This window comes from Stegodyphus dumicola, chromosome 2 (genome assembly GCF_044657685.1).
Source record: "Stegodyphus dumicola isolate Sdum_Otavi_A_Nest chromosome 2, ASM4465768v1".
Taxonomy (NCBI): domain Eukaryota; kingdom Metazoa; phylum Arthropoda; class Arachnida; order Araneae; family Eresidae; genus Stegodyphus; species Stegodyphus dumicola.
The window spans coordinates 37,773,790-37,794,632 of NC_140769.1; the positions used below are offsets into that span (position 1 = coordinate 37,773,790).

A 20,843-nucleotide genomic window follows, 5' to 3' on the forward strand; every position below is an offset into this window, starting at 1 on the left:
TTGTTTAAATGACTATGAGTTTTGAATTTTGGATTTGCATATATTGGTTTTAGACCGATTTGTATTTTTGAATTTCAAAGTACATAATGTAAAATTCTATAATTTTTAATTGCCATTTTGGCATAATGTAATGTTTTATTTCTTTTTCCAAGTGTTTCAAAGAAGGCATAGGGAAAATTCTGGAACATTTGAGATTCGAGTTTTGGTTTTAAATAAATCTTAAAGTCCTTAGTAAAAATTTGATGAAATCTTTTTACGGGTTTTGATCTCAAATTGACTAGGAGAACGAAACGTATTAATCGACTTTTATGAAACTTTAATTCATTTTCTCCTGATGAGTTCTGAATTGGAATTTCAATAAAAGGAAATTAATTTTTATTAGTATAATTTTGTATATTTTACCATTCACATTTTTATTGTTTCGAGATTGTACTGCTATGAATTCTTTCTTTAATTGGATTAGTCTTAATATTGCGTTAAACCTCTTATACACGGTTTCAACTATTATACTATACAGGAATTGCCTTGCTTTTATTTCAATTTACTAATTAATTTAGATGCTTTAAGTTTATTCTACTTCAATCCTGCAGCTATAGTAAAGGACTGGTGTTAAAAAATTTCTTATTCTAATTGTTTAATTCGAATTTTAGCCTATTTTTATATTTATTTATATTTATGTATATATATACCCACCCTCGTAAGCGGTTCGGTGAGTTCTGTTTTTTACTTTTATACGTTCGTGAATTGCGCATTCTTTGTTTTAAAAGTAATTGAATTATGTTGTTTTTATGTTCCAGTTGATGTTTTATGCTTGTGATTAATCTGTATGTAATAGCTGCAGAATTATTAAAAACTTAAAAGTGGCGCTAAGCCTAAAGTACAGGTTACTTGTTTACATTTGAGACAGTTAGTCATGCGGTGAAATAAGTCAGATGATGCACCAGCTTCAGATTTTTTTTGCCCAGTGAGGCTAAATGTTAACTTTAAATGTATGTGCACAAGAAATTTTCTCTTTCTGCCCTTTGGCTGAAATTTGTTTTGGAGTAGAATAATTTTAATTGAATATTGTTTTTTAACTGATTTGACTATATTTCGCGGTTTATGTTTTTTCTGTGTTTTACAATTTTTAATGAAAATGTTTTGAATTTTTATATATTTTTGCCTTGTCGCGAAGTGAGAAGTAAATTAATTCAATAAGAAGTACATCTCTAATGAAATTCGAGGAATTTGAGTTTAAATGAAATGCAACAAAAAATGTGTATGATTTTTTTTTTTTTTTTTTTTGCTTATTACGTGCTCCGCCCTTGGGCACTACATGGAAAGGGAGGGATGCCCTGTCGAGGTCTTTTTAATGGAAACTGGCTCGTATCCACTTTACAAATGGGGAAAACCACGAAAACGCCCATAATGTGTATAATTTGACACGCCGTACAAAGAAATCGTGTGGTTTCCACACCAGATTTCTTATTATACGCGGTTGTAGAAGTACAAAAAATGGCCATGGCAACCGCTCTGCTGGGAAGCTAAAGATTAAAGTAGTACACTGACTACCAATAAGTATTTGGACATCTGTGATAGAAAAGAAAAACTAACTTTATTCAAAATCAATAGTTGGTAGAGCCTCCACGAGAGGTAATTACAGCGTGAACTCTCCGAGGCATACTTTCCACAAGTGTTTGTATGACAGCTAGTGATATTTTCTTCCACTCGGCTTGGAGAAGACATAGAAGTTCCTTCACCGATTTTGCACTTCTAGTGCACCCCTGAATTCGGCGATGCAACTCGTCCCAGAGGTTCTCGATAGGGTTCAGGTCTGGACTCTGGGCAGGCCAGTCTATTCAGTGAACTCCATTGGCACCATACCAAGCCTTGGTTAACGTCGAAACATGACAACTGGCACTGTCGTCCTGAAAGTAACAGGGGTCCAACCCGTAAAACTACCATAACGTAGGAAGCACATTGTCATCCAAAATAGCGCAGTAGGAATCATGAGCTTACCATGAATGGGGACCAAGGGTCCCAGCTCATACCAGGAGAAACACCCCCAGACCATAATTCAACCTCCGCCGAGCTTGACTGTTGGCACAATGCATTCTGGCAGGAGACGTTCTCCAGGTAGACGCCAGACCCAGACCCTGCCATCCGAACGGTAAAGGGTGAACCTTGATTCGTCACTCCAAAGAACCCGTTTCCACTGATCTCTACGGCCCAATTTCGATGTGCTTTGCACTACATTAACCGAGCAGCGCGGTTGGACTTTGTGATCAAAGGCTTATGGGCAGCAGCACAACCATGAAAACCAAGCAGATGTGCTTCCTTACGGATGGTATTCATTGAAACAATACTCCCGGATGCCTTGTGAAACTCCTTGCGGATGAGGGCCATCGGTTGGGTGCGGTTCTTCCGAATTTCTCTGGACAGCACTCGTCGGTCTCTATCTCCCAGTTTCGCTGGTCTGCCGACTCGGAGCACATTCCGACAATCACCGCTCACTTTCCACTTCTTAATCACATAGGCCACTTTCGATTTTGGGTACTTCAGATCGCTAGATATGTCCCTTAAGGATCGGCCACATTTGTGATACCCGATAATTATATTCTCAAAATCAGAGAGCTCCGAACTGCGAGGCATCTTGCATGCGACTAAAGCCTATGCTGTTTCCTACACGATATATACCGGCAGAGTCCGTGGCGTACCTTAGGACCGCAGATATCGTTACTTGCATAGGTGTCCAAATACTTATTGGTAGTCAGTGTATAAAGTCATTGGAAAACATTTACAATACGAAACAGGGCGTGCGGAATATAAATTTGTTGTACTTAAAAATGTAGATTTGAGGCTAAGTGAGAACTGAATTGATTGAATAAGAAGAATATCCTTAATAAAGTTAGAGGGAGTAAGTTTAAATGAAGTGAAGCAAAAAATGTGTATAATTTGATAGGCCCTGCAAGAAAGTTGTGTGGTATCTACATCAAATTGTTTATTATACCCGGTTGTAGAAGTACAAAAAGTGGCCATGGCACTCGCTCGCTGCAAGAAGCACTGAAATAGTATAAATTCATTGGAAAATATTTATTATGTGCACCATCGTGTTAGAATTATAAATTTGTTGTATTTAAAAATATACATTTGGGGCATTCTCTGTGGTTAATCATAGGGCAGAACTGGAAGCGAATCTTTGTGGTTAATGCCAGACTATTGGGGCTAAACTAACTGATTTCGTTATAAGAAAAGTCCATGTTGTGAATTACTTATATTGGGAAAGATCTGATGCAGAATTTATTGAGTTAATATCACATAGGTTGTAGCCGCTTATACAAGATTTTGCACTCCTTTGAAATTAAATTCATGTTGTGTGATGTTAAATACTACAAGTAGCGGAGTTTTCTCTCTCGCACAAGAAGTATCTAGTGTTAATTTAAGAGTTATATAAAAAGTTTATTTTAACCTTCTTAAAACTTGATCATTTGCTTCATTCTAAAGCGATAACTAAGTTTTCAGTTTAGGGAGGTCTGCAGGACTATGAGATAAGCTTCTAGATATAGCAAAACCCTATAGTATTGTGCCTTGAAATGCGAAATCTATGGCTCTGCTTTCGAATAGTCACTACCACTGTTCATTTGAAAAGGGAAACAAAAATGAAGTTTGTGGGATTTATTTCGGGAGAAGCATATCCCATATTTCTTATTCTATAAAACTACTGTTTTCAATATTTGGACAAAATCAAATATTAGCCGTTTCCTATATACAAGAACTTACATATCTTTCTTATGCTAGAAATGGAAATCGAAATATCCTGTCTTGAAATATCTAAATTTTGTATATGGAGTTATTGAAAGCTACAGCGTATACAGAAATCACCGAAAGACGCAATTCCACAAGATCCACTAATTATTTCTATAGAACTATTACTTTATTGCTGTCAATAAATTAAGAAACGCTCAGCTGAACACATATATTGCTGTATTGATTCCGTTAATTTACATTTCAAACTTGACTTAAATAAAAAAATACAAGTAGTTTGCATATTAATAAAAATATTTTGAGTGGTTAATTGACTTTTTAATCCGTCTTAAATAAATTTAATTTATTTATTTCAGCTTTCTTAGGATTTGTGTCCTGTGAAAATGACATATGTGTTACTACCAAACTTCAAGCTTGTATAGCAATTAAAGCAGTCAGCTTGGGTGAGGATGCCAAGGAACCTTGCAAGTGAGTAATTAGAAAGCAAATTAAATCGTTTTTTATTTATCTCAAAAGCTGTATTAGTATCTAAACACGACTTTGCGTTGCTTCACTTTTCATTCGAGTCCATTGCCAGAGGAAGGTACTATTCTTTCGTATTTAATCTGTCCTTAATTAATTAACAAACTAAACTATTTAAAAGCAATAGATGTAGTTCTTCACACTATTATTTTTTTACATTTTAATCTGATTGATTTAAATAAAAATGCATTTCGTTCGTGATACATATAATTAAAAAGATTAAACAGTTTTATACAATTACATTACATACTTGTTTTCACTTTTGAAACATACGAAAGATAAGATACATAACGTTCCCATGTTAGTCTAAATGCATATTTGAACAAAATAGAGTTTTTGCACTTTCTGATTTTCTTATGAAAAGAATAACTGATAATATTATATGCATAACTGGTCCGTTTGCACTTCTGTTTGAACCGCACATCAACATAAACTAATCACATAGTCGCCATGACACTTGAGCATTGCCAACGCTGTAGTGCGAATGCACCATCTCAAAACTATTACGTGTAATATGAGCATTTGCTTAAATGTGACCATATTACCTTAGTGCCCATATTTTCCAGGTTTACCCTAACTTAAAAGGAAAGGTAAATAGAAAAGATGGAAAATTAATCTTTAAATATTTAGATCAGAATATTGGACTTCAAGTTACTAAGAAATCAAAACAGAAGAGATACACGCCAAAGTGACACATAAAATTAGTAAAGCAACCACCTTATGTTTGTCGTTGATTTAATCAAGATCTCGATTTCGAAAGCATACACATAAAGGTCCTTCTTCATCAGGAGCAAAGAAATTTGCAAGACTGAAAGACTGCAAGAAATCCACAATACTGATTAGCCTTACAGATTTCCTTGCTCCTGATGAAGAGGGACCATTATGTGTTTGCTCTCGAAATCAATTGAGATCTTGACTAAATCTACGCCAAATACAAAATGCTGCCTTACTAATTTTACGTTATAAGAAACTTAAGGATACTAGAGTCATTTCAGCACGATACAAATAGTACACACTTTGCGAGATAATATATACGATGATTGCGCTTTGAATGAGATATAATAGAAAAACTACCGAAGCAATAATCTGCTTTACTCCAGTTGCATTTAGCGAACAACATCAAATTACGAATTTCACAGCTACAGACTACTTACTATAAATGGTTTTGCCAAACACAGCTTCAACAGGATTTTGCAGTTGGCACTCAGATGCATCGTTTTATACGGACATGCATACAAGAAATACTTCCATGTGATTTTGACGTTAGTTGAACAGCAGTATGGCTTTTTTAAAAGTAAATTAAAAGAACATGCACTAAGTGACATGTTGCAAATAATAAGCTCAAATAAGGATAAAAATATGTATACACTAATGATCTTTATTTACATCCAGAACGCATTTAATGCACTCTGGTGGCCGGACGTCTGTAATATTTTAAAATCTATAAAATGTACAGCATTAATTCTGATTTGTTGTTATCTAACAGATCGTCAGTTAGTCTAACAGATCGTTTAGTTCATTATCTAAAACGAACGTCTCAAGAGGCTGCCCGCAGGACTCCTGCCTGGAACCTCTATTGTGGAATATAACAGCCAAAACAGCATTTCGTGAATTTTGAGGTCTGGAAGATGTGCACGTGATAGCTTACGCTGATGACTTTGTAATTACTATCGTAGGACGCTCATCAGTTGAGACAACGGCACAGTACAGTATTTTCAACTGTCAAAACTAGGCAAAACGAAATAAAAAGCACTTCTAATTGGCAGACATCAGGCACTGAAGAGAAACCCATGTATTAAAATTTCAAGCCAATCAAGTTTGATACCAATCTTGGGAATCAATACAATCAATACTTGGGAATTCTCATAAGCAATAGGCTTTCTTGGCTTCCGCATCTCAGACAAATTAAATTAAGGATAGCTCAACCACAAAACTCAATAATAAAGGTTGCACAACCAAGCTGGGGAGTCCCTGCAGAATTTCTTAAAAACTGGATAAAACTGTCTCAATCGTCCTGTATCCTTGTAGCCTCAATCTGGGGGGACAAAACTTACCACAAAAGGAAAAAAATGCTCAATACAATTCAACGTCAGTAACTGCTACTCCTTACAAGAGCTTATCGTACTTCCCCAATTCTAGCCTTACAAGTAATCTCGGGAATTGCACCCTTGGACTTGCTAGTTGAAAGGGAAGCTATCGTCTCTAAAGTATTAAAAGTCTCTAAAGTCTCTAAAGTAAAGACCAATGGCACGCAACAGTTTTCGATATTCCGGATACAGTTCTTAAGCAAATCAATTGGAATTCGCAATTTAAGATATTCACTAATGGCTCTAAAATGGAAAATGGCATGGAAAGTGGGTTTTGCCTAATAGAAGGTACTCACTTGATATACTCATGGCGAAGAAGATTAGAAGCAGGTTATTCAGTTTACCAAGCCGAATTAGATGCACTGAGGAAAACAACAAGACTAGCCGTAGCCTTATATACTAATCAACATTCAGTCTCAAGCTTTTCAGATTCTGCCTCTGGCTTAACAGCGTAGTCTTGCAGATCTGTACCTTTAAGGGGACTCGTACACCTTAAACCCCTAATGATCTTCGAATATGTGACTGTTGCCAGAATTGGGATATTTTACTTATTTTAAAAGCAATTACTTCCAACATTTTACAGCTGACTACATAATATAGCTTCTTTGGAAATTAGTAACCAGAAAGTTTGTGTTGCTACAAATATTTTTGTAATTAATCCGCTTTGTGACAAAATATTTCGTCATGTTTCCACCTTGCGAGCATGATATTTTAAAAATAGCTAATGGTACATTCTTCAAATTTGATGGAATACTTTATATGGGCACTATTCTCTAACTGAACCAAAAATCTGATGAATATTTTAGAATTAAAAAATTGTGTGCACGAAAACATTACAGATTTTTTAATAAAATACATTTTATAAACTCAACTCCAAATAAAATAAAAATTTAACATGAAATTTTTAGAATTTTAGGTTCACAGTAGTTTCCAAATGTTATAAAAGCTATATATTAAATATGAAATTAAATTATGAAACAGTATGTTTTAAACTGTGCGCGCAAGTTGGAAATATGACGAAAAATGTTGTCACAAAGCGGATGAAATTATAAAAATATTTGTGGCAACACAAACTTTCTGATTGCTATTTCAGAAAGCAGCTATATCATGTAGTCAGCTGTAAAAAGTTGGTAGTAATGTCTTTTAAAATGAATATCTTATCCCAATGCTTGCAACAGTCACCTATTCGAACATCTTATGGGTTTTAAGGTGTATGAGTCCCCTTAAGACCAGAAACAATTTGGTCTCTTGAGGTACAGCAACAGTTTGGTTCGTGAGGTCATTCCTCAGGTCGTCCTCAACTTTTCTGGGTTTCGCAAATTTTCATTCCTCAGATCGTCCTCAACATTTCTGGGTTCACGCACAAGTGGGAATTCAGGGAAATAAAATAGCTGACCATTCGGCAAAAGCAGCAGCCATGTCCACATATGCATAAGAGACACAAGTTCCACTAACCTCAAAGCCTGATGCATGGCAATCTTTGATGCAGCAATGGCAAACGAGATGCAAGTCAGCTTTAACTGGAAGAAGAATGGTTCCAAAAGTATCGACAAATTTGCTGCGCAAAACGAGTTGGATAACGTGATTCCTCAATGGACATAGTCCTTTTCTAACTTCATCGTTTTCAAATTAGTGAAACACATCTATGTAACTGTGGCAATTTGAGAGATCCAGAACATTATACCATTCAATGTCCGAAAACTAAAGAATTCCTCCTCAATAAGCCAACTGATGCAAAATGGTCAGCATGGTTCAGTGCCACTCTAAAGAACAGATTTATACAACTAGCAAAGTTGGCAAAGACCCTCATGCACTGCCGTGAACTTTACCGTGCGGTGTCACAACAGCATAATGTTTGCTATTTTATAGTTATTGATAGAGATCTAACATATAATTAGCAGAAAAGTACCAGAATCTGTAAATTATACAATATATGCGATAAACTTCAGTGATTCAACAATAGTAGACGCATGGCTTGGCTCATCAGAGATACTATTAGCTGACAACTCAGCTGTAGTGAATTTATTTGAGGACTTATCTCACCGTCTTATATATATGTTTTCTTGCTAGTCTTGTAAGGATCCTAAGTTTTACTAATGTTTATTTTATTTTAAATCTTTACTATCACTTCTTATTTTCTACTTCCGGCCAGAATTAAAAGCTTTAACTTATTTATGCAAATTTGTCTGGCGAACGCCAAGTACTTCAGTTGTGGCTTTTTGCCAAGCAAGAGAGAGGAAGGAGTTATTAGAAGCAGGCCGCTGGCCATAGTAGTTTTACTCGTTTGCTGGTTGCCTTCAAGGCCAGAGGTTTAATCCTCTTGATAGTTCAAACGTATCGTTGTTTTAGCAGCTCTCTGTACTACATACGGATTTTCTTAAATAACGGCCAATCTTGAAGTTAGGCACTTGTATATTAATCCAAAGTTAGTTTTAGTTAGAGTTTTTAGTTAGTATTTTTATATTCTTACGTTCATACCACAAGTGGTTGGCCTCTGTATTCCGAAGTTCCGGAAATCGCTGTAAAGATAGAAAAATAAAGGGTTTCGTATACCCTTCCTGTGTGTATTGTCTACTTCACAATTTATTGAACATAGCTTTAGTAAGCTCCCTGTTCCGAGTCAGGACAGTTCATGTTTCCAAAGCAAGTAAAGAGGAACACAAGTCCTGATAGTGGCGCCCGACGCAGAAGAATAACCATGGCCGAGTTTCAAGAAGAACCTGTGGTGCCTGCAGAAGCGTCTCAGAATCCAGAAATGCCAGCTGCCGCCCTGGAAGGATTTGGTTACATCGTCCAGACCATGCGCGCATCGATGAAACCAGAAGCAACATTTAATGGAAACCGGTAACCAGTTTTTGTGAAAAATTGGATGACCACTTCATGCTGTATCCAGTCCATGAGTTCCAGAAAGTCACCTTAGCTACCAGCGCTTTGAGGGGCCAAGCGCTTAATTGGTTCAAATGTATAAGCAGAAGCCTCTTGTGTCAAGCGGGAAGCCCCACATATACTTACGAAAATTTCAAGACTGCCTTAGTAAAAGCCTTCCCTATCGTAAGAAATCGTTCCAAATTAGAAGCGGAACACTTCAGCATATACCAGAAACGAATTGAAAATCTCTCAAGCTTTATTTAAAAAAAAAAAATCACGTCTTTAAACTCTTGCATTGAAGCCGTCCGGATCCTGAGATAATCCAAGTGATTTTGCCGAGGTTACTTCCCCAAGTACAAGACTTTATTGAATTAAGGAATCCGACTACACTGGAAAAGTTATTTGAGCTAGCAATCCAGTTTGAAAGTAGAAGAACGGCGGACATTGAAAGAAGACGCCAGTATGATCAACGAAGCCAATTTGGTGCGCCAAGACCACAGCAAAGGCACGAACACGGCTACGGAAGCAAATCGAATCAGTGGGCAAGGAAACCTGAGTATTCAAAAACAACCGGCGAACGTCGACAGTTCAATAGTAAGCCAGAAAAAAAGTCTGAAGGCCAGCGGAAAAAGAAGGAAGGTATGGAAAGGAAGAAAGAAAATTTAAACTAAAACGGATTTCTGCTGACGGGAGGGTGAGGAAATCCGAAGGCCAAGAAAACCCCTCTTCCTTCAAGTTAAATACAGTTATTGTGAAAAATTTGACTCTTCCAAAGATTGAAGTTCTGGTGAACAACATCCCAGCCACCGCACTCCTGGATACAGGCGTGCAGTGTTCCTGTGTGGCAGAAGATATTTTTAGGAAGTATTTCCGTTGATATCGCATATATAATTCGGATAATATGACAGTGTTAGCTGCGCAGGGTGAAAGATGCAAATGCATAGGTAAAATACCATTATATATTCGTATCAAGGACGAGCAAGTAAAGATCATGTTTTTTATCGTAAAAAATTTACAAGCACATGTCATTTTGGGGATAGATTTTCTTTCAGAGGCGGAAGCAACTCTGGATTTTAACGAAGCGTCCCTTAAGCTGACGATGAAACCAGTTCGAGAAGAAAAAAGAGAACCACCGACCTTAAACCTCGACCACCTGCCTAAGGGAGAGCAACAAAAAATTCGACAAGTGGTAAGTGAATTTGCTTCGTTATTTAGTGATATTCCAGGATTTACTCAAGTTACTAACCATAGTATCGACACCGGAGATTCACTGCCAGTTCGCCACAAACCATATCGGTATGATAAGAATAAAGAAAAAATTATAGAGTGGCACATTCGAGATATGTTACGTAAAAAGATCATAACGCCCATCTCAAGTAGTTTTGCTAGCCCGGTTGTGTTATATAAGAAAAATACTGACTATCCGGTAACACATCCGAAAAGGTGGCGTTTTGCAGTTGACTATCGTAAATTAAACTCCATGACTAAATATCCGGTATATCCTTTACCTATTATTGAAGAAATTTTAAGGAACATAACTTCTACCAAATATATAGACTTAATGTTAGACTTAACGACTGGTTATTTTCAAATAGGGGTTAAACCGGAAGATGTGCCTAAGACTGCTTTTATGACCAAGTCTGGCACTTATGCATTTTTGCGTATGCCGTTTGGCCTTTCAGAGGCACCGGAACATTTCAGCGATGTATGGACATTGTGCTAAGGCCTGTTCTAGGAAAGACCACATTTATCTATTTAGACGATATCATTATTACTAGTGATAATCTCGACCAACATGTACAGGATTTAAGACAGGTGTTTTCATTATTAAATGAGGCCGGTCTAAGAGTTAATGTCGAAAAGTGCAAATTTGCAGCCCCTGAATTAAAATACTTAGGTTACAAAATATCTCAGAAAGGAATCGAGACGGACGAATCAAAAATAATCGCTGTGCAAAAGTATCCGCCGCCAAATACGGCGAAGAACCTCTCTTCTTTTCTAGGACTTTGTTCATATTATAGGTCCTTTATAAAAGATTTTGCAGCTAGTGCTGAACCATTGTTAAAATTAAAAAGGAAAAAGGCAAGATTCTCGTGGACGGCCGAAGCCAATAGTGCTTTCGAAAAATTAAAATAAGCATTAACGCCAGCCCCTGTTTTGAAATTTCCTGAAAATGATGAGAATTTAGAAATTTCAGCGGATGCTTCGGATTATGCGGTAGGAGCGGTACTTTCGCAAAATCAGCAGCCCGTGGCATTTTTTAATAGAACTTTAAATCAAACACAAATAAATTATTGCGCGACTGAGAGAGAGGTACTTGCAGTTCTGTTAGCAGTGCAAAAGTCCCGAGTCTATTTTGGAAGGGCGCCAATAACAGTGTATTCTGATCATGCGGCGGTAACTAGATTGTACTCAGGAAAAAACTTATCCCCAAGGTTAATAAGATGGGCACTCAAGTTACAAGAATATAATCTGGTAATTAAGCACACCCCCGGAAAGGAAAATATCGTAGCAGATGCCCTATCCAGAATAAAAATAGTTGAAGAAGGTAATACTGTAAAGGTGGCAATGTTCACAGCATGTACGATAAATTCCCGAGAAACTGTAATAAGCGAACTGGGTAAGGATCCTGAGTTTGGAAACATTTATGAGTATTTAAAGGATCCTGAAAATTTTATCCACCAAGATACTGTGGCGATAAGAAATAGGGCGGCCCATTACGAACTAATAGATGGTCTATTATTTTATACAAGAACTACGAATTCCAACAACGAATTTCGACCTGTTATCCCAGCTAGTCTTAGATTAAATATGCTTCAGGAGTTACACGACTCCTCTTTAGCTTCTCATGCTGGTATTCGAAAAACCATCCAACGCGTACGCGAAGCAGTTTATTTTCCTGAACTGCAAAAAATAACAAGGGCGTATGTCCAGTCCTGCCCAATATGTCAAGCAGTCAATTATATTAATTTCCGCCCGGCCGGGTTTCTAAATAGCATTAAATCCGAATTTCCAAATGAAATAATTGGCATCGATTTATTGGGCCCTTTCCCAAAAAGTCAGTTAAATAAAAGTCGGTATCTCCTTGCTATGGTTGATCATTTTAGTAAGTGGACCTAAATTGTTCCCTTAAAACGAGCCTCCGCGAAATGAGTTACTGATTCTATTTTAAATAAATATATTTTAAAATACGGGGCGCCCCTAAAAGTTATATCGGATAATGGTCCTCAATTTGTAAGTAATGTATTTGAAGACATGTGCCAAAAACTGGGCATACGTCATTTAAAAATGGTCCCGTATCGGCCGCAATCAAATATAGCGGAACGGGTCAATAGAAATATAGTGAAAATTATCCGTAGTTATGTTAAAAATTTTCATGAAAGCTGGGATAACTATGTCAATGAATTAGCTTTCGCCCTTAGGACCGCAAAACTTGATACGACGGGCAAAACTCCTGCTGAGTTATTTTTAGGCAGAAAGATTATAACGCCGTTAGATAAATTAGTTTATGTTCAACAAAAAGCCCCAGAATTTAAAATGGGCGATATAGAAAAGTTAATTAAAGAAGCAAAAAAAGAACACTGAATTAGCACAAAGAAAACAGAAGCTCTATTACGATATGAAACGACTGGGAGTAACTTATAAAGTAGGGGATGAAGTGTTAAAAATTAAGCATTCACTTTCTTCAGCGCCAGAAGATAAAACTGCCAAATTTATCCACGATTTGAAGGACCATATGTCATAGAAAAAATAACTCAGGCTGTAGTGGTGTTAAAAGCCAGGAATGGTGATACCTGCACCGCAAACGTTGACCAGATAAAACCGTTTTATAATCGTAATAAAATGCCAATATTTCAAGATCTTTTGCAGGATCCGGCACGGCAGGCACAAGCTCCAGAGGTGGAACAACGACAATCACAAGGGCAAGCCATGAGTAGACAGGATCAATTGAAAAGAAAGTTCCCCCGTTGGAAAACTGAAGGTAACAAGAAAAAGAAGCCGTTCCACCGACCAGAAAAGAGATTGCACGACCACCCCCAGAATGAAGAAGGGAGAAGTACGACTAATGTAAAGAGAGCCAGGAGAAATGACAGCAACTATAACCCGGCTCCAAAACGGAAGATTTACCCATCGGATAGGAGTCTACGCAGCAAATATCGACGAATTGATGAAGAAAGACCAGCTGAAGAGGCAAAGAAGCAAGAAAAATTTGAACAGCCAGCAACGAGATCCAAGCAACAACAAGAGAGAAGTGTCCTGGTTCCGCCAAGACCAGCTGCCATCAAACGGCCGAGACCACAAGCTGATGCTAAAAGGAAGGTCTTCAAGGGTGACCGAACTGGAAGGAAAAGAAAGCTCATGGAGGAAGGAACCGAAGGACGAAGCCGTACAAGACGGAAGATCAACCAGACTGTAGTCTTCGCCACTTTCCAAGCCTGGGCAGAGAAAAGGATGTCTGAATATCACAAAGATAAGTAAAACTTTATGTTACTTTGAAACCTTAAGTTAATTTTTCATTCTTACTGCAAGTGGCAGAATTCGAGAAGTTTTACCTCATGAGAGGCCTACCTTTATCGCCAAAAAGGCGAGAAATGAGTTGTTACCTATTTTGGTATTATGTTTTTCACTTACTCGCGAGTAAAACTAAAATTAATGTATAATAGGAATGTGTAAATACTTGAATATTGTAAAAGCATTGATAATCTTTGAGAAAGGTACCTTAAGAAAGTTGTAAAAATTATTGTATAAAATTTTATTTAAAAGATTCTGGCAAGAAAGAAGTTTTAATCTGAAAGACTTTTGAAATGTAGCATTTTAATGTAGAAGAATTGGCACTTGCTTGGAAAAGAATAGAAGTTAACAATATACTACTAATGAATGTTTTAAAATGCGTAAAATTAACCGCATGTTAATATGTCCTTATATACAATGTGAACTGTTATCCTAAAATTTAAGAAATACTGTGATATGTTAAAAGTGAAAATATTAGAGTAATGCAAAAAAATTTTAACTTATTCGTGTGACTGTAAAAAGAGCAAATTATTGTGAATATGTGTTAAAGGTTGAATGAATGTAGTTAGGCTCTCTGACGCTACACTTCAGAGTTAGCCACTTTTCGGAATAGTACCTCAGGGTTTAGAGATGAATATAAGGTGTGTTCTGAGGTCTTTTTATGTTGAATTTTAACACGTTAGTGTTTTGATTGCAGGCGGTAGTGCTGAACACTTGTACATAGACATGCTCGTGTTTGGTGTTTTCCTTTACAACACATGTCAGAGAGCACGGGGAGATAATTAAATAACGTCATGAATGAAATAAGAATTTTAAAAGAAAAATATAAATATTCATGTTACTTGCCATTTGATTGTGTAACATTTCATTAAACTAGTTTTCCTTCCAGATCTCTGAAAGGAACCAGATTTCAACTAAGAAACTCCTGTTTATAGATGCAGTACAGATGAAAATGACTTGTCCATGGAGTTGATAATGTAAAAACGACTTTTTAATTTCTAGTTTCTAGTGAGAAATGTTTGTAAAAGATTGGCCTCGCGTTAGATTCTAGAGCTAAAAGTTTTCAACAAGGTCGTTTTAGACCTCAGTTTCAAACTAATTAATTCTGGCGGGAAGTATGTAAGGATCCTAAGTTTTACTAACGTTTATTTTATTTTAAGTCTTTACTATCACTTCTTATTTTCTACTTCCGGTCAGAATTAAAAGCTTTAACTTATTTATGCAAATTTGTCTTGCTAACGCCAAGTTCTTAAGTTGTGGCTTTTTGCCAAGCAAGAGAGAGGAAGGAGTTATTAGAAGCAGGCCGCTGGCCATAGTAGTTTTACTCGTTTGCTAGTTGCCTTCAAGGCCAGAGGTTTAATCCTCTTGATAGTTCAAACGTATCGTAGTTTTAGCAGCTCTCTGTACTACATACGGATTTTGTTAAACAACGGCCAATCTTGAAGTTAGGCACTTGTATATTAATCCAAAGTTAGTTTTAGTTAGAGTTTTTAGTTAGTATTTTTATGTTCTTACGTTCAGACCACAAGTGGTTGGCCTCTGTATTCCGAAGTTCCGGAAATCGCTGTAAAGATAGAAAAATAAAGGGTTTCGTATACCCTTCCTGTGTGTATTGTCTACTTCACAATTTATTGAACATAGCTTTAGTAAGCTCCCTGTTCCGAGTCAGGACAGTTCCTGTTTCCAAAGCAAGTAAAGAGGAACACAAGTCCTGATAGTCTTATTGTTATTTACTTTTAATATATTATTTAATCAAGCTATTTCCCTTCTACTTTTATAATTTGTTCTCCTTTTTCTTCCGCCCCTTTTTTATTTTTAATACACTCGCACACACACACACACACATATATATATATACTTCCTTCAAACGTTAAATGTTGTAATATGCTAAACGCACAGCGTAACATAAAAACATCATATGAATAATGTAAAAGCCATAAGAAGTACGAATTTGTGCACTATGTAATGTTGTGCATAACATAATTGTGGATAATGTGCAATGTTAGATATTATCACTGAGAATTATGAATGTAACAGTCTAACGAAGCATAAACTTTTGCACCATGTAATATTTTATGTAATTTAACAGTATGTAATCTGTGACTCTTGAATCAGTAAATGTGTGTCTGCCAGTAGCTTTTTCTATCATCGGGATGACATTAATCCGTTAGGCTTAGGCTGGATGTCATCTCGACGACGAGAAGTAGTGAGAAGAGGTAAGTCATTATTTATAACAGCTTCCAAATTTGAAGGAATAGTTTTCAGAAAACTTCTGAGCAATTTTTTTTCCAGATTCGGAATTTATATTTGCTAAGAAATTGAATTATAGATGCAGTTTTAAGGAAGTATTCCGAAGCTGGATTTTTTCCAAAATGTTTGTCTCATTGAATTAGATTGTAATTTCTGATATTGACGGGTCCGATTCGCTACAAACGGGCTGGCTACATGGATATCTTCATGGCTTTCCCCATGAGTAATATGAATACGAGGCGATTTCTCTTAGAAAAGTGCTCTATGAAAGCTTCAATCGAACAAACTAAACTGAAGAAAGCCAACCTTGCTTGACAAGTCTCCTGTTTATTCAGGAAACAGAATAAAAAAAGAAATAAAGATTTGCAAGTTTTACTCAGAGCTGCATAATTCTGTACGAATTGGTCACTATATTGAGAATGTATAAGGCTTCATTTTATTTCGGTCTGAAAGAATCCCGTTCAAATCCTGAATGATTTTCCATATTAACATGTCTAATCTGTGCTTATTATCTGATCATTATTTAGTTTTAAATCTTTTATGAAAATATTTACATCATTCACAACAAAAATTTGCTGAACATAGCTATTTTCAGTAAAATGACAGCTTGAAACTTTCCTCGTTATTTTTCTACTTAAAGTATGAAATTTACATTTAAATTTATTCATTTATAGACTGGAAGAGAAACACGCTAATGTGACAATCAAAATCGTAAAAACAACCTTATATTTAGCGTAGGTATAATGAAACACTCAATCGATTTCGAGGGCAGCTAAAGGTCCCTCCTCATCAGGAGAAAGAAATACATAGAAAGAAGAAAATAGGAATCACAGAAACACGTGGTGCTTATCAGCACTGCACGTGGTTATAACTAGATTTTTAATCAGAGTTGCACTGGCCGCCTACTTTTACTGAGCCAGGCTGTCTGATCAAGCATAAAAAAATATTAGCGAAGTTAAAATAGGGAGCGAGGGGCAAATGCACATTACGCTCAAAATCTGAACTTCAAATAATGGAAAGCAACCACTGAACGGATTTTTATACCCTCTGGTAGTACCAAGTGCGAGGAGGTAACGCCATCTATCGGCAAAAATAATTGAATTAAGACAGCAGAATTTTAAAGGCATTAGGAAGGACTGGATTGGACTTCAAATCATTAACTAAACTTTCTAAATCTTTGTGAATGTGAAAAGCCTCAAGAAAATCCAATTCGCCTATGGAAGAAGCCTTTTGGATGATTTTTGCAGACCCAAAATCAAAATTATGGTTAAAAGTCCAGCTATGATACGCTATTGAAGACTTGTTAATTTCCCCTTTTTTGACATAAGATTCATGTTCCTTGATACGAAACTTCAACGCTCTTTTTGTTTGGCCAATATATCTTAAACCACACTGACATAATATACTATAAATTCCCCAAGAATTCAAGACAGAAACGCAATCTTTTAGAATCGAAGGGTGAATTTTATTAATAGGGGAGAAACCGACTTGAAAATTGAATTTCTGGAGAATCCGTGCAATTTTATAGCTAACAGAAGGATAAAATGGAAGCACGGCAAGGTCATTGATATTATTTCTAACAGTGGAATGTCTTCTTTGATGGGAATCTGAAAATTTTTTGACGGCTTTATCAATAATCACGGGAGAAAATCCACGGTCAATCGCAACTGCTCTCAAATAATTAAGTTCATTGGTAAGCAAAGATTCAGAGAAACAAACTTTTTAGCGCGCGGAAAACATAATAGTAAAAAGAAGCCATTTTTTGCTTAACAGGCATGACTTGGCATGGGGTGGTAAACAAACTGCCAAGGGTTTACGGTACACAGTGGTGCTAAAATCGGTTTCATTGCGGATTATAAGAATATCGAGGAAGGGGAGGGAATTGTTGGATTCAATTTCAAGAGTGAATTGGATGGCTGGATTAATTGAATTCATAATAGATAGAATCTCGGATAAATCCTCTTTATAACCGTCAAAAAGTGCGAAAGTGTCGTCAGCATACCGAATCCAAAGACGAAAAGATAATTTATCAAATAATTTCATCTCAAAATAGTGCATATAAATGTCAGCAAGTACCGGACTGAGAGGATTACCCATAGCCAATCCTTCAACTTGACGAAAATATGCATTTTGGAAAACAAAGTGTGTTTGACTTAGAGAAACTTTAGTAAGCGAAACCAACTCATTAATTTCAGTATGTCTGAAGTGAAATTCCCGAAGCCTAGTTTCACGAAAATTTAGTGCTCCTTCGACCGGAACATTAGTAAACAATGATTTGACATCAAATGAAACCATAATGGAACGAAGTGGGGAAATATTTTTAAGTTTATCAATGACTTCAACAGAATTTTTTACAGTGTGAATATTGTTATCAAGTAGAGGAGAAAATCTGGAAACTAAATATTTGGCCAAAGGATATGAAGCAGTACCTATGTTGGAAACAATTGGTCGAAAAGGAATACCGGTTTTGTGGACTTTTGGAAGAGCATAAAGTCTAGCGCAATTAGTAATAGGCGGAATAAGTGATTTCTTCAACTGAGTTGGCAGAATGTGGGAAGATTTAATAGCACTTTTTACTTTCATGAGGTCCGAAGTTGAAGGATCTTTAGGGATCGAGCAGTATGGGCCTTCATTTATCAATTTAGAGACTCCAGTAATATATGTGTGTTTGTCCATAACAACGATCTGTCCGCCCTTATCAGCTTTAGAGATAATGATATTAGTATCAGAATGAATTTCACGTAAGATCTCATTTTCCTTTTTGCTAAGATTAGAACCCAAAGATTTATTGTTAAAATTAACGTTATGAGTAATTAGGTGGCGGATTGTATCCTTCTGCGTTTCCGAAATTTTGGAGAATTTAAAGGCTTTCTCTATAGGGGCGATGATTTGAGGAATTGAAGGTTTAGATGTCTTTGAAAAGTTGAAACTATATTTTAATACTTTTAACTGATCCTCCGAAAGATTCCTATTGGAGATATTAACGATGGAGTTAACGTTTACTGTGGGAAGATCAGCTAGATAATTGGGACTATCCGACTGGTGTGTGAGTTTTTGGAATTTAGAAATGAGCACATTTTTATGCCGTTGACAAACGGTATCGGTTCTAGACCAGGATGTATGTTCAAATGAGGAAAAGTAAGTTTTGTAAGTTACGCCTTAAGCGTACGAAATTCTTGAATCATCTACAGTTTCTACTTAAATGCAAACATCAAAATTTCATTCCCAAATTTATACATGTGAAATGTAGCCTTAAAGCTTCCGTTCACGTTTCAAAAATTTTGCATAAATTCAAATTGGCACTTCTTCGTCACATTATAAGGGACACACGCAAACGTTTATCTAAAATTGAATTTGAATTATATTACCTCCATTTAAAAATTGCTAATTCCACTCAAAATGTTTTCTCATTTGAACATACATCCTGGTCTAGAACCGATACCGTTTGTCAACGGCATAAAAATGTGCTCATTTCTAAATTCCAAAAACTCACACACCAGTCGGATAGTCCCAATTATCTAGCTGATCTTCCCACTCTAAACGTTAACTCCATCGTTAATATCTCCAATAGGAATCTTTCGGAGGATCAGTTAAAAGTATTAAAATATAATTTCAACTTTTCAAAGACATCTAAACCTTCAATTCCTCAAATCATCGCCCCTATAGAGAAAGCCTTTAAATTCTCCAAAATTTCGGAAACGCAGAAGGATACAATCCGCCACCTAATTACTCATAACGTTAATTTTAACAATAAATCTTTGGGTTCTAATCTTAGCAAAAAGGAAAATGAGATCTTACGTGAAATTCATTCTGATACTAATATCATTATCTCTAAAGCTGATAAGGGCGGACAGATCGTTGTTATGGACAAACACACATATATTACTGGAGTCTCTAAATTGATAAATGAAGGCCCATACTTCTCGATCCCTAAAGATCCTTCAACTTCGGACCTCATGAAAGTAAAAAGTGCTATTAAATCTTCCCACATTCTGCCAATTCAGTTGAAGAAATCACTTATTCCGCCTATTACTAATTGCGCTAGACTTTATGCTCTTCCAAAAGTCCACAAAACCGGTATTCCTTTTCGACCAATTGTTTCCAACATAGGTACTGCTTCATATCCTTTGGCCAAATATTTAGTTTCCAGATTTTCTCCTCTACTTGATAACAATATTCACACTGTAAAAAATTCTGTTGAAGTCATTGATAAACTTAAAAATATTTCCCCACTTCGTTCCATTATGGTTTCATTTGATGTCAAATCATTGTTTACTAATGTTCCGGTCGAAGGAGCACTAAATTTTCTTGAAACTAGGCTTCGGGAATTTCACTTCAGACATACTGAAATTAATGAGTTGGTTTCGCTTACTAAAGTTTCTCTAAGTCAAACCCACTTTGTTTTTCAAAATGCATATTTTCGTCAAGTTGAAGGATTGGCTATGGGTAATCCTCTCAGTCCGGTACTTGCTGACATTTATATGCACTATTTTGATATGAAATTATTTGATAAATTATCTTTTCGTCTTTGGATTCGGTATGTTGACGACACTTTCGCACTTTTTGACGGTTATAAAGAGGATTTATCCGAGATTCTATCTATTATGAATTCAATTGATCCAGCCATCCAATTCACTCTTGAAATTGAATCCAACAATTCCCTCCCCTTCCTCGATATTCTTATAATCCGCAATGAAACCGATTTTAGCACCACTGTGTACCGTAAACCCTTTGCAGTTTGTTTACCACCCCATGCCAAGTCATGCCTGTTAAGCAAAAAATGGCTTCTTTTTACTATTATGTTTTCCGCGCGCTAAAAAGTTTGTTCCTCTGAATCTTTGCTTACCAATGAACTTAATT

General features: G+C 36.2%; 1 protein-coding gene across 1 annotated transcript in view; it reads left to right on the top strand.

Moving 5' to 3' along the window:
* The window catches only part of LOC118185583 (uncharacterized), a 54,105-nt gene that overhangs the window by 12,385 nt on the left and 20,877 nt on the right, over positions 1–20,843 (top strand). Inside the window, exon 2 of the mRNA XM_085810599.1 lies at positions 4,101–4,212. Coding sequence (XP_085666725.1) covers positions 4,101–4,212 — 112 coding nt within the window. The remainder of the gene's footprint in view (positions 1–4,100; positions 4,213–20,843) is intronic.